This window comes from Mus musculus, chromosome 18, assembly GCF_000001635.26.
Source record: "Mus musculus strain C57BL/6J chromosome 18, GRCm38.p6 C57BL/6J".
NCBI classification, from domain to species: Eukaryota; Metazoa; Chordata; class Mammalia; order Rodentia; family Muridae; genus Mus; species Mus musculus.
The window spans coordinates 57,367,501-57,393,683 of record NC_000084.6 but is presented as its reverse complement, the minus strand read 5'-3'; the positions used below and the strand labels follow the sequence as shown (position 1 = coordinate 57,393,683).

The 26,183-nt window shown below is 43.3% G+C and overlaps 1 protein-coding gene across 6 annotated transcripts in view; it reads right to left on the bottom strand.

Annotated features, from left to right (window-relative positions):
- Positions 1 to 727: 727 nt before the first annotated feature.
- Positions 728 to 26,183, bottom strand: part of Prrc1 (proline-rich coiled-coil 1) — a 38,224-nt gene continuing 12,768 nt past the window's right edge. For 5 of the 6 annotated variants that reach the window (XM_006526289.2, XM_006526288.3, XM_030250618.1 and 2 more), the window contains 5 exons: positions 22,215 to 22,317; positions 18,994 to 19,157; positions 11,953 to 12,056; positions 9,408 to 9,510; positions 728 to 4,464 (listed from right to left, as the gene is read on the bottom strand). In XM_006526289.2, the coding sequence (XP_006526352.1) occupies positions 4,255 to 4,464; positions 9,408 to 9,510; positions 11,953 to 12,056; positions 18,994 to 19,157; positions 22,215 to 22,317 (684 nt within the window). In that variant the 3' untranslated portion in view covers positions 728 to 4,254. The remainder of the gene's footprint in view (positions 4,465 to 9,407; positions 9,511 to 11,952; positions 12,057 to 18,993; positions 19,158 to 22,214; positions 22,318 to 26,183) is intronic. The other variant, NM_028447.3, reaches the window with a different exon arrangement.

Here is a 26,183-nt window from a genome sequence, read left to right as displayed (position 1 = left end):
CAGAGCTAAATTAAAAAAAAAAAAGTATGAAAATGCACGCAGGTGACCTTAAATAAATGTCACTTAGAGCAGCAGCCAATCCAAACAGTGTCACAGATTTCAACCATGACATCCCTGCTAAAAAGAAAAAACCACTCCAGAGACAGCAAGATTCGTGCTTGCCTGTGGGTAAGAGGTCTGGCTAGACAGGCAAAGCACTGGATTTTCAGAGCAGTAAATGTCACACATTTAGTTAGCCTGACAAGTCTAAATGTGAATTATGGGTGATGATACTGCCAGTGACCTTCATGAACTGTGTGAACTGCCCCGGCAATGGATGCTGGCTATGGTTAAGAATAAATACTTGTAGTGCTGGGTGGAATTCAAAACCTTTGTCCTTTTTGCCCCAATTCATATTGCTGACCCTAAAACAACTCCTAAAACAACAATAAGAGGGAAAAAAGGGCAGGTCCGAATGGAAAGTGGAATCCACGCCAGGCATCAGAGTTCCCTCCAGGAGTCCCTGACTTCCCACCATTGCCTTTATCTCATGGGACATCTTTCCTTTGAACTGAGGTCTCCTGCCACCATGTTGGAACCTGGTACACCTAGATGTTACAATTCTCCAGAAAAAAAGTCCGATACTTTGTGGCAGGTGGTAACCAATTTAGACCCGCCCCCTCCCCCCGAAAGAGTATGTAGTTTTCTGATATGCTAACGCAAATTAGCATTTAAATCATTGCACACCTTTGAGAAATAAGTCAAAGTATTTATTTATGACATATTTACATACTTACAAAATTGATTTTTATCCAATACACCATTTTATGCAATATCACAAAAAGAATACAATATCCTAGGAAAAAAAATCTACACTTAATAATTTATGTTTAATACAGCAACTTTTACATCAGATTATCAATTTGGCTTCACAAATTACACAGTCCTATTTAGTTTTCCTTTTTTTTTTTTTTTTTTTTTTTTTGCCAAATAAGTGTAAACTAAAGGGCAAAGTGAAGTAATTTAGTTGACCCTGAGTAAGAGCTAATTTGCATAATTCAGAATAGATGTACATTAGGTGTCTTCATTTGTTTTCCTACACACCCACACTTACCTCTAGCTAAAGAGGAAAAAAAAATAACGATGAGCGAATCAGGCAAGTCCTAGCTCTTCACACTTTTCCAACTTCAGAAGTGTGTGGCAGTACAGAGCGCTGGGCTCCGGTAAATGAGACGCTCGGCTCCAGGTCCAGCATTGTTACCAACAAAGCAAGCCAGAGCAGGAACAAGACGAGCAACAGAAGCTGAACAGGAGGACCTTGGAACTAAACAGTCAAGCAACTCTGTGAGATGGATGTTAAATCATTTTTCCTGTTTTATTTTCCAACGGAGAAAAATAAATTAAAATAAGATTCCAATAATCTGGAACTCAAAAACCAAAAACAACAACAACAACAACAAACTTCACAAAAGATGCTAGCACCAACCATGGCAAGGGTGACAAACGGTTACATGATTTTTTTTTCCTGAAAGGCTTGAAAAAGGCAACAGCCACCCACAAAGTCTCTAAAACTGTCAGTGTAGACGCTACACAGAGACACGTAGGAAGAGAAAAGTACACAGAACAGAAGGGCTGGGGAGGGAACCATGACGTTGGGCTGGCCAGGCCTAAAGGCCACCACACAGGCTCCTGGGCGAGCTACAGGAGGGACAATCAGCACTCCCTGTTCTTCTGGTTTAGCACAACCTGAGGGTGACAGATAGAGGCTGGGGAAGAAAAGCCTGTGCCACTGTCAGCCCTGCTCCTGGGCCGGAGGAAACTGAGATCAGACCGGATCAAACACTTCTCTCTTCCATCCACCCTTCACTCTTGCTTCTCCCCGTCCCACAGAAGGCGGACTAGGTATCGACAATTATTCGGTTTCAAACGAGCCATCGCATAAGTTGGCCACTGTTATTTGAGGGTTCGAGGAAGACGATCACCCCATGAGATGTCAGTGACCTCTTGTGCATCTACTAGGATGGCCTCTAAAACAGTCACTGAGCTAGTATGGACTCGGTTACACAAAGAAGAGAATAGCAGGGGACCCTTCTGGATCTGCAAAACCTGCCTTCAGAGAACAGGAAACACCGTCTTCCAGACAATGCCCCATCAGATACTGTTACACGGGGACAGACTTTAATCCCCCCCCCCCCCCATCGTGTGAGTGCGTGCGTGTGTGTGTGTGCACGTGCATGCATGCTTGTGTTCTAGAGACTGACTGAGGGACCAGACATTAGCTGGTGTTCTGTCACAGAGCTACATCCCCAGACCCAAATTGTAAAGCCAGAGCACAGCAAACAAGCGGTAGAGAAAGGTCCCCGTTTCTTATGCATCAAGAAGCCACCAGAAGTCCTGAGACCACGTTTCCCTGGGCCAGGTCCATGCACCGCAAGAGCCACAGCAATGCACCCTTCCTACCTCACCAAGCAACACACACAGTGCTTGAAGATCAGCACGTACCCACCTCAAAAGTAAAACGTCTCCTTCTGTAAAAGGAGCAGAAGTGATGTAATTACCGAAAAGCAGGCAGGCACACTGCACAAGCCAGGACAGGGAAGAGCGAGTGCAGAGACCTCTAAGGCTAACATCTCCAGAACTGCATCAACATCAAAAAGAAAGTTAAATTACATTTACACATCAAATTGTCATCAGGAAGATATCTGAATTGCCTATATAGAGAGCTCAACTGAGTAAGAAAAAAATTTACTACATTTTGACTTATGTAAATTTCCCAAATGGTAAAATACAGTATATCTGGAAGAAAACATAAACAACATCGAATATAAAAATCATCCCGTTGAAAACATCCTTAAGAAATAAAGGCAGAGAGGCACAGTTAGGAATGTCAGACTGTGCTTAAGGCAGACTAAGAAACAGCCTTAAATCTACACATCCCAGCCAAACAACATCCCAGCACGGATGGGCTTACACCCCCCGGCCCCCAATGCACACAGCTGGGGTGTTACTGGCAGCCGGTGGCTTCTGAGAGAGGGACAGTCAAGTTTCTTTCAGGGTGTCACCTCTTGTTGGTCGACTGGACACAGCCTCACACCTATTTGGATAACACAAATTGCACTTGGTGGGCTGGGGAAAGGAAGACAGGAACGGGAACACATAGTAGGGATGGAAGAGTTAAGGGAGGGGTGGGAGGTAAACGTTATCCGAACACATTGATGAAATTCTCAAATAATAAAAAAGATGTAGCTTTAGTTGAAGAAAATGTGTACTGTCTCAAAAGAAGGGATCCCTCTTACAGTGCAGAGGATGTTGGACAGCCGTAGTGACAGCTGACTTATAGAAGTGCTAACGCCATTATATAAAAGTAACATGGGGGAGGGGGAACGTGCTGGAGAGATGTGTCAGTGGGCAAGAACATGGACAGCTCTTCTAGAGGAATCAAGCTCCTTCCCAGCACCCACAAGGCAGCTCACAACCATCTGTGACTCCAGTTCCAGAGCTCTGCTGCCCTCTTCTGGCCTCCTTGGGCACTGTACACACATGCACAGGCAAGCAAACACCAATGTACAAAAATAAACAAAATAAAAACGCAAATACATTTCTGATCTAAGATATACTTGATCTGCCCTTCAGTTTTTAGATAGCTATGAAAAAAATAAAACATTATTTTCTGATGTTCATAATATAAATCTGTAAAATACCAAAACTTAAAACAAAAAAGAAGCAAGTATAACTTCCAAACTATACATGTACATAATGACAAAAAAAAAAAATATCCATTCTGTTAATTTGGCCCATATTCTGTAAAACACATCAAATTGTGCACCCCTCACCCAGCAAGCACGTAAGGTCCACTGCTGAGCATGTCTGAGGTCGGTCGTGTGCACACACAGAAACAAGCACTCACGAGATAGTGACCACACACAGACCTCATTACATATTAAGAACCCAGAAGAGCCAAGAGCAAATCATCCAATATGTGAACGAAGATCTCCACTTTATAGATTTGGTATACTGAATTGTGCTGTAAATATATTTGTGTATGTCTTCTGAGAACCAGGACGTATGAAATTATGACAGTAAAAAGAGGATCTATTTCTTTTGCTTTACTGGAATGACATTGTGCCTTTATTTTTTAAAAAAAGACTTTTTCTTTTAAAAGGACTGCAGCCTACAGGAAAATCATAAAAACTGTTGGATTCACGGAAGCCACTCAGGTTCCTCTGCATGGAGCCCAAGGTGACGATGGCAGGTCTCCGTGTCCCCGCACTGCTCTCACATGGGCCTGGGTGGCAGCCGCTGCTTATACATGCCCGCCACGGCCTTGGCTGCACTGTAGATCATCTGTCGGCGAGACATGCCAGTGAAAGCCAGGTGCCAATCAGTCCGGCTGACATTGAGCAAGCTCTTTTCCAGGACTTCCCCCACTGTCACCAGAAGGCCTGACCACCTCAGATTGTAGTCCTGGGGAGTCAGGCTTTGCGCCTATGGAAAAAGAGAACTGTGTTACTTGTCACACACTGACACAGCACTGGAACGCACCATGCTAGAAATGACAGCTCCAAGTCTCAACCCAGCTTATTGCTAATATAGGTTATGACAAACCCTCTAAAACTCAGCTCTGCTGCCACCAACTGTATAAAGTGACACGGGCCAGAGGAACTAAGGAACCCTGTACACACCTGTCAATAACAGCCATCACTCTCTGTCCAAATATAACCAGTCCCTCACGTACTTCATCTTTTTAGTGGTGCTGAGGAGGAAGAAGTGGGCAGAGCGCACGTCCAGGCTTGAAAGAACTCCACTGCTCACAACACACACTGAGGGCTTAAACTCCAGTTCTACATCCAGGGCCACTTCATGTTAATAACAGGTTTGTCTAAAGTGATATTCTTATAGTCACAAAGTTGCAAGCAGAGAGAGAGACCGCATATTACGTTTCTGGCCCATTTAAGGAAGGCTGTATTTAGGTGGACCGTGGACCGTGCCCGCAGAACCGGCTAGTGTGCCAATAAGTCAGTACTGCTCCCAAACAGCACCCAGGCGAGGCCAGCACCCACCAGCACTGGCACTCGCCACTGCTGCCCCAGCCTGCCCCTGCTTCCATGAAAGTCATCTGCGCATACACAGCAGTGAAAGGCAAACGGAGTCTAGTGTTCGGTAGCCGGGGTTTTGTTGAGAGTGCTAAGCGCAATGCAGAGAACATCTGCAGAATGGCTCTGCACCGCGCACAGATCCCCAATCACAGGGGGCGGGGCTGGGGGTAGGGGCTTTCTTTTCCCCTCAAAAAACTAATTTCTTAGGCTCAATTTAGTTACCGTAAGACAACTAAATTGAAACCACCAGAGCCTATTCCAAGACAAATAGTCAAGAGTTACATCACACAGCTTCCGAGCAACCCTGACAGAAACAGTGCAGCACCCTGTGCTATAAACACTGCAGTGGGCGTCAAAGAGACATCCATCGGGTCTTCAGAGGCCCTGGGTCTGCCTCTCACGCGCCACACGAGTCTCCTGGGGATCTTGCTGAAGTGCAGCCCTGACTCAGAAGGTCAGCAGAGGGGGCTTGGAAGCGTTGACTTACGTATTTTTAGTCAAATCTGTAGGTGACCCTTGTGAAGCAGGTCAAAGATGATATTTCTGAGTGATTTGATTGTCAAGAGAAACCCAGAGCAGCTGGGCTCTTCGGGGAACAGAAAGAAGCAGAAATTACAAGATGACATCACGTGCTGACAGCTACAGTTTGTTGAAGAAATGATTCCACCACCTTAAACTATGAACCTGTGACCAGGCACAGACATAAGACATTTCGGGACAGATCAGGAAGCCACTGAAGAGTCCTTTACAAGTGTGCAAAGGATGCTGAAGGGTAGCTCTTTACAGCTGTTGGCTTCTGGGGGATGGAGGGGGGCGGGGATCAGTTATCTTTAAAGAGCTGGTCACTGGGAGTTGGACCATGCTGCAGTGAGTGTATAGGCAACACAAATCGGACTTAGTCTATTGTTTTCCTTTCTTTTCATTTTCTTTTGTTAGGGAGGCTATAAGGATGGGAGGGTGGACCCTGGAGGAATGGGTAGCCAGTGTGATCAGAGTACAGTGTGAGAAATTCCCAAATAATCAATAAAATATTATGTTTGAAAAAAAAAAGCCAAGAAATGTAAACAGCTAGGAACAGAAGATATTTCAATGCACATAGCTATTTATCCTGGGAATTCTGAAACTATACAATAAAAATTAAACAGAACAAAATGCAAATTTTACAGTTTAAATAACACTTTTCAGTTAACTGTGCTCAGGGCTTGCTGAGCCACCCGCCTCCCCATCTGCACGTACTCTAAAAGCACTTGAATCCTCCTGCTAAGAGGCCTGCACCAACCAAATGTGCTGACACTTAGCAGTGAGTCAGTGCTTTGGACACGTGTGTGAGTGTGAGCCGATTTCACTGTTTAAGCAGCATGGCCAACTAGCCCTAAAAGAGATAATTAAAAATGCTCAGGCATCTAGCACAGGTGCCAAGAAGGCTTTTCTGAAAGAAGCAGAATGGTAAAGACTTTAGATTTTGAGGGCAGTATTCACCACTACTACTCCATTTTCTTCTTTCAGTACAAAAACAACTATCTATAAACAGTTTGTAAGTAGATCGGCAGGTATGTGCAGGAAATACATTAAAAACAGGCAGTGGGCCAGAGCTGCCATGGGTCACTGAGTGCTCACCCCTGCTCTGCCTCTCCGTCTACCATGAGGTGATGGGAGCCATTACAACTCTCACAGTCCTCCTGATGCTTCAGCAATAGACTGAAGATTGGCTTTGACTATCCAGCGCACACACTACACTCTTTATCCCGATTAGCTAGGACGATGTGACTACAGGCGTGCTACTTCTAGCAAACGCCTTAGCTCTGCTGAAACCCTGTCTTCTATAGTCTGCTCATGTCACTAACCACACAGCTGCTCTGTGAGCTCCTCTCCAGCTCTTGAGACAGGACACAGTGCTCTGAGGTGTTCTGGGCTAAGTAGGGTTGGTTACCTATGATTTCCATAGCTGCTGTGAGCAGGGTATGTGAGGTCTTACAGAGGCCCTGTACAATGTTCTGCCTGTGTCACTGACTCTCTGAGTTCCATTTGCTCTTTAGTGTCTGCAGATCTGGATCACAATTAGCCAGTGATTTACTGCAGGGTGGCAGCCTTCCCTGTCGTGCCTCATGGAAGTAATTAGGCTAAGTCACATCAAACAGGGCAGGGACTCCTCGACTATTAAAGACAGCAACTTTATATGGCTCCATCTAATACTTCTGTTTACACAGTTTTACAACAGTGGTAAAACTTACTTCTTCCTAGAAAACCTGTAACTCTTTGTCCACTCTAGGTTTTATTAGCATAACAATGTGCACAGCATCAGCTTACAAGCCTCTAGCCCCCTGCTCTCATTCCAAGCATCTTTCTACACTGCCAAACATCTGGAAGGACCACTAGCTGCTTTTAGCAACTTTATGGCCATACATTATATTAAAATGTAGTACACACACACACTTTCTCAGAGAATCCTAATGGTCCTCCCACAGTCTACAATGCCTATACACATCAAATGATCTTAAAAAGGAGCAGCTCCCAGTACAGAGATCTCAACGACAGGCACTTTCCATTCTGTTCATTATCGAATCACGAGAACATTTACAGGAGGTACAAAAATACAATTCATTGAGAAAGTGTCTGGGGCTACATGATTAGGCCCATTTTTCAGCCAGCAAATCTAAAATTCCTATCAACGCTATTTATTTATTTATTTATTTATTTATTTTGGTTTTTCGAGACAGGATTTCTCTGTATAGCCCTGGCTGTCCTGGAACTCACTTTGTAGACCAGGCAAGGCCTCGAACTCAGAAATTCGCCTGCCTCTGCCTCCCGCCTGCCCGGCTCAACTCCACTTTTTTAAACTTCATTTTTATCTTATGTGCAGAGTTATTTTATCTGCCTGCATGTCGGTGCACCACATGCGCACTGAGTGCACTGAATACCCTGGAACTGGAGTTACTGTCATGTGGGAGCAGCCAACAGCTGTGGCAGGATTTTCCCTGTCCAATTACATTAAAATACTAGTGCAGCAGGGGGCCTGTGATTGGACAGGGAAAAGGGAGGCGGAGCAAAGAGCTGTAGGGACAGAGAACGACTCAGAGGAGGGAAGCAGAGAAGGAAAGATGGAGGCAGATGGATAGGAAGAAGATTCTGATCCTGTGTGGTTTTACTTAGCCACAGGTAGCTATGAATATCATATAGGGATAGAATAATTGGGATAACTTGTCTGATCTAAATGGGCAGCATATATCACTATCAATTGGTTCTGAAATTATTGTATTGGCATCTTGTGACTTGAGAATTTATTGATATATAAATCTGACTTGTTAATTTTAAGTTTCTAGGGTTTTGTTTCTACAGGGTTGTTGTGGCGGCTGACCCCTGGGTGGACAGTCATTGTGTGGGGCTGGTGTGGCAGCGAAGGGAACTTGGTAGCTCCCGGCCACACACCACCCCCAACCCCACCCCAAGAGTTGTCAAGAAGAGAGTAGCTGGATGGAGCATGGGAACTTGGCAGTTTCTTTTAAATATTTCCCTCAACAATTAACTGCTGAGCCACCTCTCCACCCTCATCTAAATTTTGTTTGTTATTTTGATTTTTTGAGACAAGGTCTCTCACTGTGTAACTCTGACTGGCCTGGAACTAGCTCTGTAGACTAGGCTGGCCTTGAGCTCAGAGACCGACCTGCATCGGCCTCCCAAGTGCTGGAATTACAAGGCATGCGCCACCCCACCTGGCTTCCATCTAGCTTTTAAATACTGACATGTTACTGCAATGAACAACTAAGAGAGAATACTACATCAAAGAGAAGGGAAAGAGACAAAATAGTGGGGATACAGCCGAGACAAACAGGGGCCGGGGATACAGCTAAATTGATGAAATGACTGTCCTGTAAGACAAGGACCCAGCACCCACATAAGAAAAGCCAACATAACGGCACCTGCCTGAAATCCCAGTTCAGGGCAAGTGGACACAGGAGCATGCCAGGCTCTCTAGCCAGCCAGCCTCACGTACCTGGTGAGTTTCAGGTCTATGACAGACTTGTCTCAAGAAAAAAAAAGAAAAGAAAAGAAAAGGCAAAGCAGTGTGGACGGCGCTGAGAGGGGCACCAGGCTATCCTCTGGCTCCGCACCTGCATCCGTACACGAGCACACTGCTGACGAATAAAGAGAAAGGAACACGTGACACGGATTTAAGGCTGATTTCCCTCTGACTTCAAGGCTATGAGTATAACCATGAAAAGGGGAAAGTAAGAAAATGGGACAATCAGGAAACCGACAAGCAAAAGGGGACTACGGAGTCAAGGGCGTAATCCTCATTATAAACACAGAGCTCAAGAAAAGGCGGAGACCAACCTGCTGCACAAACTCCAAAGGCACGGGCGTGGCTTGGGTAAAGGCTTCCAGGCGGATGCCATGCACAGGGTCTTCAACCACCAGGCAGCCGATGTCAAACCACCTGCAACAGAAACGTGAGCAGCACTCTGCTTACCTGCTGCATGGAACGGGAGTTAAGTGACGAAGAGGAAAAGCAAGTCCTACCTACCTGCTGTTCTCCCCAAAGGCTCACAGTTCTCAGAGAGAACAAAAAAAAAAAAGGTTTCTAGTTTGCAAACGGTCAATCCGTAAATACAAAGATAAAATTACTCCATTGTCTTAATTCCAAGAAGAGAAAGGAAGACAGTAGCAAAAGAGAAAGCCGAAGTTACTGAGCACGGGAAATTTTCTTCCTAACATGGGAGGGAGGGGCTGTGGGAATGGGGCAATCAATCAAACTCACACTTATTTGAACATGTAAAGAGTTGCTTGTGGCTAATTTTTTTTTGTTTTGTTTTGGTTTGGTTTTGGTTTTTTGGTTTTTTTTTTTTTTTTTTTTTTTTGGTTTTTCGAGACAGGGTTTCTCTGTATAGCTCTGGCTGTCCTGGATCTCACTTTGTAGAGCAGGCTGGCCTCGAACTCAGAAATCCGCCTGCCTCTGCCTCCCGAGTGCTGGGATTAAAGGCGTGCGCCACCACGCCCAGCTTGTGGATAATATTTTTGAGTGATACTTGCTAAATTATCTGTATTACCAATTCTCACCAAACAGGCAGCCATCTAACAATGTTACTACTAAATTGAAAATAAGCTCACTCAGGAAATTAGCATGTGTTTGGTCCTAATGAACACAATCCCTTCGAATCATGTGTTCCAAGCTACCCTCCAGGAGTCGGCCTTTAAAAATGCACTCCTGAAATCAAGGTACTGTCCCCACTAAAGATACTGACTGGAGATTATAAAAACCAAGGCATTATAAACACACTTAGGACAACTGGGGCAACACCGGAATTCTAGCTACCAGAATGATTAAGCAACTCTGAAACAAATGTAAACAGTAAGGGAATATGGACAAGGCTATCAATGTCTCTATCTTTTAAAGAATAAGCACCTTTAATAAGCACAAAGAACTACAAAATGAATAAGGAGATATACAGATATTTAAAAAACAGTAAGGCAGAAAACAGCATAATAAGCAACTGTGGAATATTAAAATGGTACTTTGTAAATGTCTCAGCATTCATACCTTTAAAAATGTTTTAACTTATGAACACAGAATAATATTTATTCTACTTGACTGCTAATCAAATTTTCATTATTTGATTTTGACAATGTTTCTTGGTCAAGGAAACGTATGTAGCCAAGATCACCTAAACCTTGTTTTGCCTCGTTCTGCAGGCTCTGGGCTCAGAGTTCATCAGAGTATGCACTGACTCAGCCAGGCAGGGCACCTTTGCATTCTGAGGAGCTGTCACCCAGGCACCAGCACACATCAGAGCTCCACAGCAACCTCTGCTCTGGAGAGCCCCACCTCCAGCTGACCTGGAACCTGCTTTCCCAGTCCCTCCTCTGTAACCCTGCAGTCACAATGACTGCTGCGTGCCCAACGCCCATCGTTTCAGTCCCTGGATCTGCTGGCTATGAGGACTTTCAAGTTTCCCTCTCCTTCATAAAGTCCTTCAACAGGATCACAACTGTGGATGGGAGGGAAGACCCGAAGCTGATCACATCTTCCCGTTCTGTATACTAAGGCAAGATTTGAGAAACAAGGGCTGTGGCTCAAGGCAGACACATTTCACATAGCAGAAAAAGTTCACACTAGACTCAGAAGCCACAGCAAGACTGCCTGGCACCATCAATCAATTCCCAACAAAGGAGTGCACTTAACACATTATGAGAACATATGTGTACACTCAATAACAATCCAAGATGAATACCAAAATCTAGATCTGTTCATCTCAGAATACTTACACTGGCATTATTATGATGTGGAAGAAGACTAATTTTTCCAACTTAGCATGGACGAATAACAATACTTGAAAAGCACTAAGTAGGTTCTACTACCACCATGACATTATAAATGTGAGTAGAATTCAACAAAATATGGTTCTTTATTATAAAATAATTCAGAATACCCAAAAAGATCTTCCATCTAAAAAAAAATCTATTAAAAACATAAAGATATAAAGTCCTCAAAAGCAAAGCTAACTTTGATTTCTAGGGGGCTTTTTAAAGCAAACCACATAATACTATGTAACTCCAACCTTTTATCTACCATCAAGTCTTGCCCACCATGTCTGCCACTACGGTGTGTCACCACAAGTGGTGTGCTTACCCGCAGTGCTCAATCACACCCAAGCCAACGTGCACAAGGTCTTGGTATCTAGTGATTGTAAGCAGTCTTAGAAAGCAGGCCTGGCTCTGCACTGCCCAGTCACAGAAGCAGAGCAAGAACACAAGTGTCAGCTAAGCTCAGCAGCCCACCCTCCAAGCAGACTTCCCTCTTGGGCTTTGAAAACAGTCAGCTCAGGGTGAACGAACTCCACACACCACTGCGTTGACTCCCCGGGAGCCCCGCACCGCTTACTTGTCAGGCAGCAGCTCAGCAATGAAGTTTTCTACCGACACCGCCGTCTGTTTCTCGTGGATCGCTCCCGACCTCCTCAGGCTGTCGATGCGTTCCTGGGCGCCCTAGGCAACAGCAGCACAAGTTGGAAACCAGTTTTTACAAGCATTAATATTAAACATACCAATAGTTACATAATACATGCACATATTTAACTTACACACTGTAATGTTCAAACAATATAAAGGTAGAGAGTAGCGCTCCCAACCTGGGTGGAGACCCCTTTAGGGTCCAACAACTGTCACAGGGGTGACCTAAGACCACTGAAAACACAAATATTTCCATTATGGTTCACAACAGCATCACGCTTACAGTTATGGAGTAACAAAGAATACAATCTATGGCTGTGGATCACCACAACACGAGGAACTGTATTAAAGGGTCACAGCATTGGGAAGGTTGAGAACCACTGGTATAGAGTAAAAATGTCCAATGGAATAATGAAATTCCCTTGATACTGTTTACGGTACACTTTCCAAATTATCCCCTCATGAATTACTGTGCTGTTTGCATTTAATGTAATGGACTATTTTAAAATTTTAATTTCTAATTGAGTATTCATATGAGAAGCCTTATTTTTAAATGTTCATTTAGCAAGAGGTCATCTTCGAAAGTAAAATCGTCTCAGCGCTGGCATCCGCTTGGTCATTTGCTCTCGATTTGGTTCTGTGGTCACACCTACACTCAAGATGTGCTTCCCCAGTCTTTCTAATTCCCTTTTAAATATACATGCAGAGACATAAAGACTAATAAAAAATAAAAATCTACATGTGGATGTGGTACACTGAAGCTGACTCAGCAAAATCATTGTCATTCATGAGTCCAAAACTGGTTTTGAGAAAACTGAACAAATTACTCAAAGCTAAGAATATATATTGGAGAAGCTAAAGCCAGATTATGAGGGTATGTATATACACATACATGTGTGTGCACACACCACACATACACACAATTAAAAAAAAAAACTAGCCAAGAATAAGCCTATTTTTGAGAACAGAAGACTTAAGAGACAGACAGACAGACAGACAGATGGACAGACAGACAGGAAGGAAGGGAGGAAGAAAGAAAGAGAGAGAGAGAGAGAGGAAGGAGGCAGGGAGGGAGAGAGAGAGAGAGAGAAGGAGGGAGGGAGGGAAGGAGGGAGGGAGGGAGGGAGGGAGGGAGGGAGGGAGGGAGGGAGAGAGGAAGGAGGCAGGGAGGGAAGGGTCATGCTTAATTTCTGTTCACACAATGGTTAAGAGACAAATGAGATAGAGAAGAGTCCACTGCGTGAGAATGGGCTCAGCAGCTCAGACTCCAGTTTGGGAAGAAGTCTGAGAATTGGATTCTACAGCAGCGTGGATGCCATCTGTCAATTCTGACCAATTCTATCTCCTACACCCAGCATTAGGCGTGAGCAAACACAAGTTCAGTAAGACCTCGCCACATGACAAACGAAACAGGAAAAGCCAGTGTATTAACAGTGTTAAGTACGGCCTCCCTCATCAATCTCGCAACACTGAAACAGGAGGTGGCTGCTGAATCTGAAAGAATACAGATGGTTTCATCCTTTACAATGGACACGGTAAATGTACCTAATTCAGTCCTCCTACACCTGGATTAAAAAGGAGTTGACATTTTATTCAGTAAAAACATTTATTTCAGTAAAAAGAGCCCATCAGTGAACTAACTGCTCAGGGCCACCTCTCTGACCCTCTGGACGTGCCTCTGAGCTATTCCTTACAAAGCATTGCACGTGCTTCTAGGGAACACAGCCGTGTCTGTTTAACTTTACCATGCGACAACACAAGACGTCACACTCCGTGGGATTTAGCTGATTATACAGACAGTTGGTATCTACTAGAAGGATAATCAGCTTGACAGACGAGTTTTGTTTGTTTATGGATTTCCCAAAAGAAAGAGAAAGGAAGCTGCCGCCCGCCCGCCCGCCTCTCTTCCACGGACCAGCATGTGAATTCAAGGCAGCCTCCTCTAGAGTTAGATGACGTTTGAGTATCACTCCCTACCAATGTTTGGAGAAGGGGTTCTACTCTTATCAGTATAAGGGCTCCACGATTAAGACAGTTTTGAGGTACACAAATAATCTCCAACTGAGCTGATGTAGACGAGCTCAGGACTTACGCTGTAGCTGAAGCAACTTGGTTCAGACTGACAATCTGATTGCACAAACGGTCACGGTGCTCACTGGTGTGCACACGGTCACAGTGCTCACTGGTGTGCACACGGTCACAGTGCTCACTGGTGTGCACATGGTCACAATGCTCACTGGTGTGCACATGGTCACAATGCTCACTGGCATTGCACACATCATCACAGTGCTCACTGGTGTTGTGCACATGGTCTCTACTCCCGCTGATGTTCTTATCCACCCTGTGGTTTGCCCACTCCAAGCCTTTTTGCTAACTTGATTTCTGTTGAATTTACTGTCTTAAATAGTGACGTAGATTAAAAGAAAAGTTAACTTTAGTTTAGAAAGTCATTGATACCGGATAAGATCTGGTAGGGGAGTTAAAACTTATAAGGATAAGTTCAATTTAAGATTCAACAGGTTTCATGTCATGAGGCCCACTCTGCTTCCTCTGGGTGGTGGGTGGTAGAGGGCAGGTCACATATTGCTATGTCTTTCCATTTTGAGCCCCTATTAAAAGTTGTAAAAAGATAACTCACATCTAAATTTGTAAAACAAAACCAATAGTCAAAATAAATTAAGGCAAATGCAAACAAAAATCACAAGATCAACTGAACTACCTATAATATCTGTCAAGGCTTTTCTTAGAAAGAAACGCACATCAGCCTTTCCCATACAATGCCTACCTACTGCATATGCTACTGTGCAATGGTATCTGACCTTATAAAATACTCAGACCGAGCACTTAGACACCATAATGAAAAGCACACTCCACCTGGGCACGTAGTGAAATTCCTTTTTTTTGGATTGCTAAAATTGCAACAAACTTCCTACTTCACTTCATAACTAATATCACCCTCTCAAATGTTACAGAGTGGCCCCTGTCTCAAGTCTCCAGAGACAGACTCACACCTGAGGACTGCTGTCTTTCTACGCACCTCCCACCCAGCACCCACAGGTATGCTCTGACTTCCAGAGACAGCTAACCATTGTGAGGGAATCCATGAAGCCACTTGCCACTCTCTCACAAAGTAATGCCAGCACCGAATCCCATGTGTAGTAGAGCCATTCCTTGAGTCTTTAATGTCAAACGCACTCACTATTTCTATTTTAAAAGTTCTGATGTTTATGGCCCAAATCTACAAATCCTTTCTCATTTGCAAAAGCAATTTTGAAATCTTCAAAGCAGAGACTCCGTCCAGGCAAGGGATTTGTCCCCACCTTTCAAATGGACCTCGTTCATATAATATTCGTGATTTATCTGAAGGTTTACAATAATGATGGTTACACATCTATTTTCTCCAGTTTACTATTTTTCATTTCTAGGTTAAATGGGCTACAAACCCTAAAGATAGCAACTAGCTTCACTATATTGGATAAAGACCTTTTTATAAACATCCACTAATGTCAAGATCAAAGGACACTCACAGAGTATGAACAGGCAGTGTAAAGTAATGTGGTTTGACACAACACTCTGTGGAAGCACTGATTACTGTGAATTAAAAATATGTAATGTGATTTGCATTATAAATGGCACATCACATTTATATAGGTAACTATTGTCTGACAGTCCCAAATTCAGAGAATGGAGAGACAGAGAAGTGAGATCCATTCACTTAAATAAATTCTAACTATAATGGAAAAACACATGACATTTGTATAACAGAGTCTATTAGAATTAAAATCAGTGTGAGATTGCATTTAACTTCTAATTGTAATCAATGCACCAGGCTTTTCTCCAATTTGCCTCATTCTCATAAATTCTAAATGAACACAAGGAAAGAATCTGTGTGTCTGATTCATGAGGCAACAGTAGAATTAAGCCGTTACATGCTCCTTTATACAAAGTTTTAAATTATAAATAAAGTTGATTCTCAATAATTCTAGAATCTGTACTGGTGAATTTGACGATTTATTAAAACATATTGGTAATCTCGACATCAGATGTGCACAAACCTACAAAACCATTTAAGTTGGCTGGGCTGTACAACTCCAGCCAAGTCAGACAAACAGCACTATCTTCTTGTTTAAGTTCGCATGTTGTAAACGAGTAGGTGCTGCTATACCTGTGCCACCTTGTACATTTCTTTCTTTCTTTTTTTTTTTTTTTTTTTTTTTTTTTTTTTTTTGGTTTTTCGGTTCTCTGTATAGCCCTGGCTGTCCTGGAACTCACTCTGTAGACCAAGCTGGCCTCGAACTCAGAAATCCACCTGCCTCTGCCTCCCAAGTGCTGGGATTAAAGGCGTGTGCCACCATGCTATGTTGTAAAATATGCCACCATTCCGAAGAGCCCCAAGGATAATGCTGAAGTGCTGTCTGATGCTCCTGAGCACAGGAGGGCTATGGACTACTTTAGAAGAACGACATGTATGTGCTAAATAAACTGCATCCAATCAGGAGTTACAGGGTGGGTTTGACTTTATTATAAATTATCTGTCTGTACATATAGAGCTGTATCTAAACAGAATCAGACATTTAAAAAGAAAAAGACTTCTATGTTGACAGGCTAGCAAAAAGCATTGTGGCCAGGGGCCTACAAATCTAATCCTTTATGCCCTTGGTAAGAAGAATATCATATTCACTGAGAGTATGTGGCAACCTCACAAACAAACAAAAACCAAAAACCCCAGCAAACTTAAGTCTGTCTTGCAAACAAGACTGAATGACAGAACAGAAACAAGCAGGAGAGACTCTCCAGGAGGTGCCAGGTCTTCTCCTCTGAGAAATGGACGGACAGGGCTCTGCCATTGACTAAGATGAAGACTAGGGAGGAAGTATTAAAAAAAAAGTAGGGAGGAAGTATAAAAAAAAAGAGAAAGTTCTATTCTGGACAGATTGAGTTTGGGATACTCAAGTGAAGTTGTCAAAAAGACATCTTTCATGTAAATAAAGAAATCATAATAGTCTCAGTGGCAACAGAAAGCTGCAAATGTCAGCACAAGATGCTGGCTAAGGCCAGGGATGGCATGAGATCAGGAAAGGCGAGCCTAGACACACAGACCAAGGGAAGGTGGGGAAAAAGGAGGGGCCAGCACAGGAAACACAAAAGCAGAGAGCAATTAACAAACTCCAAAGAAAGCCGGGTGTGCACCCCAGAAGCCACATGGGAGATGAAAAGACAGGAGTGAAAGTCAGGCACAGCTGTGTATGTCTATAACACAGGACTCCAGAGAGAGAAGTGGGACCAGGAGTTTTCAAGGCCAGTGTTGGCTCCACAGGGAGTCTGAGGCCAGCCTGGCTACAGGAAGCCTGTCTAGACAACAGAAAGGACGGCCACCTGCTGGCCACCAAATAAACAGTCAGCGTAGGGGTTGTGAGTGCAAATGTGTGGCTAGGCAGCTGGGAAACCAAAGAGTTAGAAAAAAAAAAATGTCCAGGATTCTTGCAGACATTTTGCTGCAAAAGGAAGCAAGCATGCTAAAAAGATACAGGGGAAGTGAGGTCAAAGAAGGCCACGCCACCTCCAGTAGGATCTGTGTGACAAGTTCCACAGACTGAGGTGATCGACCTCAAAACAGGGGAGGCCTTCTGGACCCGGTTGTGGAACTCTGCCAGAGAAAAAATATTGAGCCGTAGTTCTCATGGCAATCTATCTCTTTTGTTTTCTCTTATTCCTTTTCTTATTTACATGGTCCTGGTAGCCTAGGCCAAGATCTTAAGCGAGAATAATGGGTAAGAAACCATCCCTAGAGATGGGGCCACTAACATGACCTTATCCTCAGGGAAACCAACACTTTACTTTCTAAATCATTTACAAAACTATTATGGTAAAAACTTTCCCAACAATAAAATTCCATATGGCTACATGTGTACAATCGGAGGTGGATTTTGGTAATGGTAAGGAAAGCCTTAATTAGAAAGAATTAAAATAGTTTAAATTTATACATTGAAGATTTATAAAAAAAAAATCAGGTACTAGATGTTAAATAATAATTGATCATGGGGCTGGGAGGTTAGCTCGGTAGTTAAGAGCACTGACCGTTATGCCACTAGCCTTGGACAGCAGCCCCCACTGAATACATCCTTTTAGAATTGCTATATTCTGATGGTTTATAATGATGTTACCTGTTCTGTTTTTGATTCACTGAATACATAGTTTCAGAGTTGTAATGCTTGGATGATTTTTGTGCTTTACTGTGCCAAATGATTTTTGTTGGTATCTGTGATTGTTTCACTGGATATAGTTTCTAAGAGATATAATGTTTGGTTTTTTTTTTTAATGTATAAAATCCCCTGCTTGAGAGCTGCAGAATACACTCAGATTCAAACTGCCTCTGTATTTGTTTCTGTTTGTCACCGCCGAATCCTTACCCACCTAGCTTCAAGCACCCTCATTCCAGGGACCCCCATACCCGACTGGGGTAGTGGCAAAAGAATTCGCTGGATTTCCCTTCGCTTGCTTTACGATAGGAAGTGTTTAGGTGCCATCAACTTCATTTGTTCCTGCGTGATTGTGTCCTGGTAAAAGTACAACAGAGAGTATGTGTGCACGTTCATGCAAGTATGTGTGTATGTGTGTACATGTGTACATGTGTATGTGTGTGTACGTGTGTGTGTGTACTGGGATCCAACAGATATTATAATTTCAGTAAGTGACTTTGAAAATCAATACTAAATTATGAAGACTCCTTTTGAGAGTATCTATTCTTCTTGTTGTTTCTTAACGTGACTGCTTTCCTGATGAGTGTTCACCAGTGTGATAGAGAGACACTGCTTTCCTCTTCCAATTCTTCTTTCAATTACAACTCCTTTATCTCTTCATTGCATTACAGTGTTGTCTAACTCCTGACAAAGCTGGTCTTTCCGTATATAAATAGGCAGTACTCTCCCAGAGGCCACAGGACCGTTACTGTGGAGTGGCTTTTATTCCTCACCTTCAATCCAGCTGCATACCCGACTGGCTGAGGGGCGATATTGGACTGTCCAGCTTCCCCAACAACCACAGCTAAGCCAAAGACCTCCTGGAAGGCATCTCGGACAGCAGCCACTTTCACTTCTTTATTTGAGGTTACGACAATATCCAGTTCACCTCCAGATTCTATTAAAAAAAAAGAAAGAAAGAAAGAAAGAAATTTCAATTCCAAATCTAAGCAGTAACTTTCTAGTAATTACTACCACACTGTGATGGTTTGAATAGAAATCGCGCCACAGACTCATGTGTTTGAATGCTTGACCCACAGGGACTTGATTATTAGGAGGTCTGTCCATGTTGGAATAGGTGTGGCCTGTTGCGGGAAATATTAAAAAACGAACTGGCATGTTCCTGGGCTTGTGCTGGCAACTCTTTGCCCCGACAGTCTAGCCGGCCATGCACTGGCGGGAAATGGTCGATCTGTTCTTATCTTGTAGAGACTCTCTGACTCAGAGCTCCAAAGTCTCTCCACCAAGCACTGCCAGGTTGCTACCATGCCAGCCCCATGCTTCAAAACCCTCACAACCCTTGTGGTGCACCTCATGCAAACCCATGCTTTGCCGCTGTACCTTTCTCTCTTGCACCCGGATGAGCCATGTGAAGGAAAAACTCTATACAGACTTACTTCGGAAACAACAGTAACTCAATCGCTGGGCGCAACAACTAAAATCCTAACTCTAAATCCTCCAATGGTGAATCCTAATGGATCCGCCATTAAAACCGGGAGACACTTGTAATTACATCTTGTTCTCACGCTCTCCCTGTCCAAAAGGATCTAACTCTCTCCTACTCCCTCTCTTCCTCTCTCCAGCCTGGAAGTCCCGCCTACTTGTCCAATGACTGGCTCCTTTATTCATAGGGGATTGGTTCACAAGAAGTCACCTGAGGAAGACTCACTCCTTGTCCACAACCCTTCCAAGGAGAGCAGAATTAGCAACAACATACAAACAGCACCAGGCCCCTCCACAACAGTGGCCTTGTGGAAGCATATCACTGTGGGGGCAGACTGAGATCTCCTAAGCTCAAGCTAAACCCAGTATGGTATATAGTCTTCTTCTGCTGCCTTCAGATAAAGCTGTAGAATTCCCAGCTCGTTCTCCAGCACCATGTCTGCCTGCATGCCCCGTGCTTCCCAGTATGATGATAATGGACTGAACCTCTGAAATTAAGTCAGCTCCAATTAAATGTTTGCTTTTATAAGACTTGCCCTGGTCATGTTGTCTCTTCACAGTAATAAAACCCTAAGAAGCATGCCATAGGCTCACACTGTATTTACTAATTGTTACAAATCTCATACACATGAGACAGGATGGTGGAGCTTTACCCACCATAACACAGCTGCTAAGTACGACTGTCAGGCCTCAAACCCAGGTCGTTTGGACACAAATTCTCCTTCTGTCACACCATCTGATACAACCACACATTTCCTACCTTCTCACTCAACTATACTATTCCACCTGTGCTTAGACCCAAACTACTAACTTGCCTTGAGTTTTAAGGACGGGAATTCAGCACATTATCTGAAGTCTTACTCGAAGGCTGAGGCTGGCACACACCTCCTACAGGTTCCGAGTCACCTGAGGCTGACACACACCATCTACAGGTTCCGAGTCACCTAAGGCTGGCACACACCATCTACAGGTTCCGAGTCACCTGTGGTACCCGGTGAAGAGCATAGTTCTTCAGTACTCTATGAAGGCTCCAAAACACATTATCTCTGCCTGAAGCTCCACCTTCCGCAGGCTCACTGTGGTGGGTGACGGTGCCAGCAGGAGGAGGGGCTCCAAAGGCTGAGGGCTGCGTTTTCCCATTCACCAGCTTCACTACCTTGCGGAAGACTCTGGGCTGGTTTCTTTGTGGAAAAAGACCTGCTTCCTCAATGTGCTTGCTCTAAGAACAAGAGTTCTAATACAGCATGCCCAATAGAACAGCAAGAGCTCCAAAAACGCTCACTCCTTCACTTAAAATACGTACACAAAAAAGAAAAATATAATTAATAAGTATCTTCAGCTATATGAATATGAAAATTAATAAATGTGGTGAAGTCAAATTTATGAATCCTCTGGATAGTTACTAACAGAAAATTCTTTGGGGTTTTATGTTTGTTGTATTTTGTTGATTTTTAAGAACACAAACTCACTATGTTCCTGAGGCTAGCCTGTTACATCCCACTTCACAAGTGCGAGTATTATAGGCATGTGCAACTATACATGGCTCCCTGATTATCTCCTGATTCAATTCCCTCTACACAGGAAGTGAAGCAGAGATACACAGATATAGATGAATAATGCATGCACATGTAAATTCAACAGAGCTCCAACCCAGTTGCATAACCTAATATAATAACTCAGGCCTCTTTAAACCCAGGTTCCTTACCCCAAACTGAATGAAAACACGTATGTCACAGCGCTCTTGTGAGCATCAGTGTCTAGCAGAACAAGCACTTGAAAAATGTATGTAATCTCTATAGGTCTGACCAATGGACACATAGTAGACAGGAAACTACCAAGAGAGTAATGACAAGCTCTTGCCTTTTTATGGCCTATAAAAACTTCTGCTCAAGTACCTGCTACACAGCTCCAACTTGCAAGGGGCTTCTACAGGTTTATTAACTATTATTAACTATAGGTTTATCCTACAGCTAACCCATATGTATCTACATACTGGAAATGTACATAAAAATTAAAGAGCAGTATGCCTGTGTCAACTATCTGAGGTTTTCGATGAGGGCTCGAAAGCAGCTAAAAAATTGTTCCCAGCAAACTTAGTAATCAAGATTTATTAATTGCTAGAGTGGGTTTGCCTAAAAAAATTATTCCTGATTAAGCATAATCACGTGATTAAAATAGGTAACTAGAAAAAAATGCCAAAACCACCTGTAAACAAAGTATCACCTTAAAACTAACTGGATAAAGAAAAAATCATATAAACTACTAAAAAAAAAACTATCAAACTCATAATCCACATTGTTGTCATCCTATGGAGCTTTAAAATTTATATAATGATAATTAAGAAAAAGATAAATTAGTCACACCCAAAACGAAGACTGGGAATAGATTTGAAGTAAGCGCACAGGAAGAAGTTAAGTTACGTGACCAGGGGGCATGAGCTGAAAGTGCACTTGGCGCGTGACACTGACACACATTAGAGGCATGGCCGACACCGTCTCAGTCGAGTACATACTGATATATGGAGCCATGCCAGGATCCAGCGTGGTGATCATGCTTTCTACAGAATGCTTGGTCTTATCCAGGACAGATTTCACCATAGGGTTCCCAGCTACGCCCTGCACAAAGCAAGATGCAAACGTTCATTTCAGGCAAAGGGCATTTTGACTTTCCTAAGTGTGAGGAACTTTTTAAAACTTTATTTTTGAGAATTTCATACACGCAAACAATTAAGTATGATCACACTACTCCAATGTTCCTCTCCAATTTTCACCACGTCCCCACACACCTCTCAACTTCATGTCTTTTCTTTGATAACCAACTAGGCCCGGTTAGTACTGCTCATATGTGCGTAGATGTGGGCCATCCACTGGAGCACAGGAAACTTACCAGTGGCCACAGCCTACAAAAGAACCATTCTCCCTCTGGTTTTGTATGTCAACTTGAGACAAGCTAGAGTCATCAGAGACGAAGGAGCCTCAGCTGAGGAAATGCCTCCATGAGATCCAGGTGAAAGGCATTTTCTCAATTAGTGGAGGAGGGCCCAGCCCATAGTGGGTGGTAAAAATCCCACGTCTGCTGGTCCCGAGTTATATAAGAAACCAGGCGGAGCAAGCCATGATGAGCAAGCCAGTAAGCAGCACCTCTCTGTGGCCTCTGCATCAGGTCCTGCCTCAAGGTTCCGGCCCTGCTTGAGTTCCTATCTTGACTTCCTCCAATGATGGACTATGATCTGGAAGTATAGGCCAAATAACATTTTCTCCCCAATTTGATTTTTGTTCATAGTGTTTTGTCACAGCAATAGAAAACCTGACTGAGACACCCAGCAACTGTCCACTAACAATAGCTCCTCACTAAGGGACAAGTAGTTATAAAAAGAGCCAATCGTGCCTTAAAAGAGATGCGTATTAAACAAAAAGGGAGAGTAAAAACCCCCAGCGACAGATTAAATAATGCTTTGCTGGCTCTAAATTCCCTAATGTTGGTGAAAAAGGAACAAGAGCAGCTGAGAGACACTGGGTTGTCGGGAGAACTGAGGACCTGGGCTGACCAATAGACTGTAAGGCTGTGCCCACATCAGACTGGAAACCTGTGACAGTGTTAAGACGGGGATGTGGTTATGTTTAAGTATCTACAGAGAAGGAAAAAATAGGGTTACCAACAAAACTTATAAAGATTAGCTCTGACCAGGAAAACCCTCTTATCAGATGTGACATGAATGTCTTCACAAAGCAAATAAGTCAGGGTGATTTACTCTCACAGACTGTCTCAAACCAGCCCGGTCTCCAAAATATGCATGCACATCAATTTCAAAAGGGCTAGCCCAAATGATCGATCACACAGAGACTGGACGGACAACACAGAGACTGGGAAACAAATGCTACAGCTAGGTTGGTTTTTTTTGGGGGGGGGTCTCTTTGTTTTCTTTTGTTTTGGATTAATCATTCCCCACACCTTGGGCCCCAAAGAGAAATTCTTCAGCCCAATTCAGCATGAAGCAATTATAAGAAAACTGTCATCCCTATCATTGTAAGTTGAGACAGATGGTTTGGGTTATCATCTAGGGTGGTAGGTTTAAATTACTGTATATTGGTAGAAATTTAAAGTTGTTTTATTTTATTGTATACCACTAAAAATTCAAGGTTGTTTTGTTTTTATTGTATATTGATGAAAATTTAATTTTATTTACATTATTGTATACTGAAAGAAATTTAGGGTTGTTTTATTTACAGTATGTATACTGATAGGGATTTAAGGTTGTTTTGTTAGCTTATTGTATATAAGCTGTTTATTTAAAATATGTATTCTAGTTTTATGGTTCATAACTATTTTTACTGTACGTAGACTGTTAATGTTAGGAAAAAAGATAATTTTTAAACAAAAAGGAGATATGAAGTGGAAGTTTCTGGTTGGGTCCTGTGACACAGACTCACATGGTGCCTTGCTGAAGCAAAACCCGTGAAGGACACATGATGTTTGGAGAGAGCACAGACAGAACTCAAAGGACAGTGGTGGGGTGCCTTGCAACGCTTCACTGATCTCAAGTCTTCCCTGATGTTGAGGCACGGCAGAGCCTGGTGTCCAGGCTGGTCCTGGTCACTCCCCCTGACTTGTGCTGACCTGAAGAGGACTGGTTGTTTCTGCTGGATTGTGCCACCATTGCTGATTTGTTTTTGGCATCCTGACACTGCTGAACTGGACTGCTGGTGTCCTGACAACCGAGACTGAAAGTGCTGGAAAGACTACTTCTAAACGGGCCCACATCCCCTTGTCCTACTTACCATCTCTTCTCCCTTACCTATGGACGAAAGGTAAAAGGGGGGGGGGGGGTTGAAGCATTTGAGAAACCTTATTAAAAGTAGGTTTTTAAAAATGTAAGCCTACAGGCAGAACCCAGAGATCATATATGGCATCTATACTAAAATGTATGCTACTAAAGAGACGCGTAGCAGGTCATAGTGCTGAGAATAGGAGAAAGGACAACGTCACTCCAAGCAAGAGCAGGGAGCATCAGGAATAGGAGGAGGCAGGAAAGCTGTGGAAGCCAGGGGATGCTGTGAAGCAGGGCCTCCTGAACATGGACAGCCATTGCAGCCATTAGCTCGAAACTGCTGATGCTCCCGTCAGCCCCTAAACAGGAGCTTTTCTTAAAGAAAAAAATACTGTACTTCACAATAACATCTTTTGCTACCAAGTGGACGATGCAGAACATCACAGGGCAGTGTGGCCACTGGAAAGCAATAGGAAGTCCTGGGGCACTCAGTAGGACTTTCATCAGGAACTATGATGTCAGTGAAGCCCATCAGGACGTAAGCACAAGAGTGCTCGGCAGTTTTATTTCTCAGAATGAGATTCATAAGAGATCACTGTACAGCTCAATGGAGAGATCGTTTTAATCAGGCCCGATGATGCGGGCCTGTGATCCCTGTCACAAGCCAGGCAGGAGGAGGAGGATTGTCAGAGGCCAGTCTGGGGTACTGAGTGAATGCCAGGCTGATCTAGGCAACTTGGTGAGAGTCTTTATCAGAATGAAAGTAGGGCTATGGGGATCAGGCTGAGAAAGTGCTTATCAGTGTATGCAAGGCCCTAGGTCCAATCTTCAATACCACCAAAAACAATAAAATAAAAAAAAATTTTTTAAAAAGGTATGGAATGTTTACACATTTTTAAAAAAGCAAACACTCCAATAAAAAAATGGGGTATAGAACTAAACAGAGAATTCACAACAGAGGAATATTGAATAGCCAAGAAGCACCTAAAGAAATGTTCAACTTTCTTAGTCATCAGGGAAATGCAAATCAAAACAACCCTGAGATTGCACCTCACACCAGTCAGAATAGCTAAGATCAAAACTCAGGTGACAGCAGATGCTGGTGAGAATGTGGAGAAAGAAGAACACTCCTCCATTGCTACTGCAAGCTGGTACAACCACTCTGGAAATCAATCTGGAGGTTCCTGAGAAAATCAGAAATAGATCTACCTGAAGACCCAGCAATACCACTCTTGGGAATATACCCAAAATATTCCCCATCATGCAACAGGGGCATAGTGTTCCACTATGTTCATAGTGGCCTTGTTTGTAATAGCCAGAACCTGGAAACAACCCAGATGCCCCAGAATGGGAGAATGGATACAGAAAATATGGTTTGTTCACACAAGGGGACATTACTTAGTTATTAAGAACGAAGACATCGTGAGTTTTGCTGGCAAATGGATGGAACTAGAAAATATCCTGAATGAGGAAACTCAGACTAAAAGGACATGCATGGACTCACTAATACTTGGATATTAGCCAAAAAGTACATAATATCCAGGGTATAAGCTATAGAACTCAAGAAGGTTAACAAGCCAAAGGGCCCAAGTGAGGATGCCTCAAACCTACTTGGGAGAGAGAAGAAAGCAATCATGGGGGGAAGGGGGCACAGAGGGAGAGAGGGACCTAGGTGAGAGAGGGGATAGGGAAGGGAAAAGGGAAACATGATCA